The sequence below is a fragment of the Penaeus monodon genome, chromosome 15, assembly GCF_015228065.2.
Source record: "Penaeus monodon isolate SGIC_2016 chromosome 15, NSTDA_Pmon_1, whole genome shotgun sequence".
Lineage (NCBI taxonomy): Eukaryota > Metazoa > Arthropoda > Malacostraca > Decapoda > Penaeidae > Penaeus > Penaeus monodon.
This window is the reverse complement of record NC_051400.1, coordinates 4,527,751-4,528,317: the sequence shown is the minus strand read 5'-3', so window position 1 is coordinate 4,528,317 and position 567 is coordinate 4,527,751. Positions and strand designations below refer to the sequence as shown.

The 567-nt window shown below is 45.3% G+C and overlaps 1 protein-coding gene across 1 annotated transcript in view; it reads right to left on the bottom strand.

The window, feature by feature from the left end:
- The window catches only part of LOC119581700 (ankyrin-2-like), a gene marked incomplete at its 5' end in the record, with an annotated part of 102,055 nt that overhangs the window by 70,207 nt on the left and 31,281 nt on the right, over positions 1 to 567 (bottom strand). The window contains 1 exon segment of the mRNA XM_037929821.1: positions 291 to 495. Within this exon segment, the coding sequence (XP_037785749.1) occupies positions 291 to 495 (205 nt within the window).

The window sequence follows — 567 nt, the reverse complement described above, 5'->3', positions numbered from 1 at the left end:
CACATAAATATTAATATCAGTATTCTTATACTTAATGAGACAAAGTTAATAACAAAGACTCGTGAATTTCCTACAACTACTCAACGGGAGAGGTCCAGAAGAACAGTATCAGAAACTAAAATCTTGGAAATTTAATGACACAGGAGACAAGCATTCCTGGACAACTCACAAGAAACAACCTATTAGAGCATCAGATCCCTCCTTCACCCGTCCCTATGCACATACAGACTGAGAAACCTGCACAACTACACAACAAAGAAGTGGAACACATGGACTGGAGGGGGACTTACCAGTGATGGAGCAGAGAAGACGTAGGGTGGGTGCCTCGCCTGAGTACTGATTGATCATGCCCTTACTGGAAGCTTGTGGGACTGGGATGGTCAGGGTGATGGGCTTGTGGAACTTGCGTCTACGTGGTTCCACCGTGACAATCGGAGACACAGCAACGCGGTTGCCCAGAAGCTTAGCCACCAAGTCGGTTGGAATTGGCTGAGCCTGTAATAAATCACTGGTGCCATTTCTTGGACATACTTACCCAAATATTGACACCTCATATGTGCATCAAAC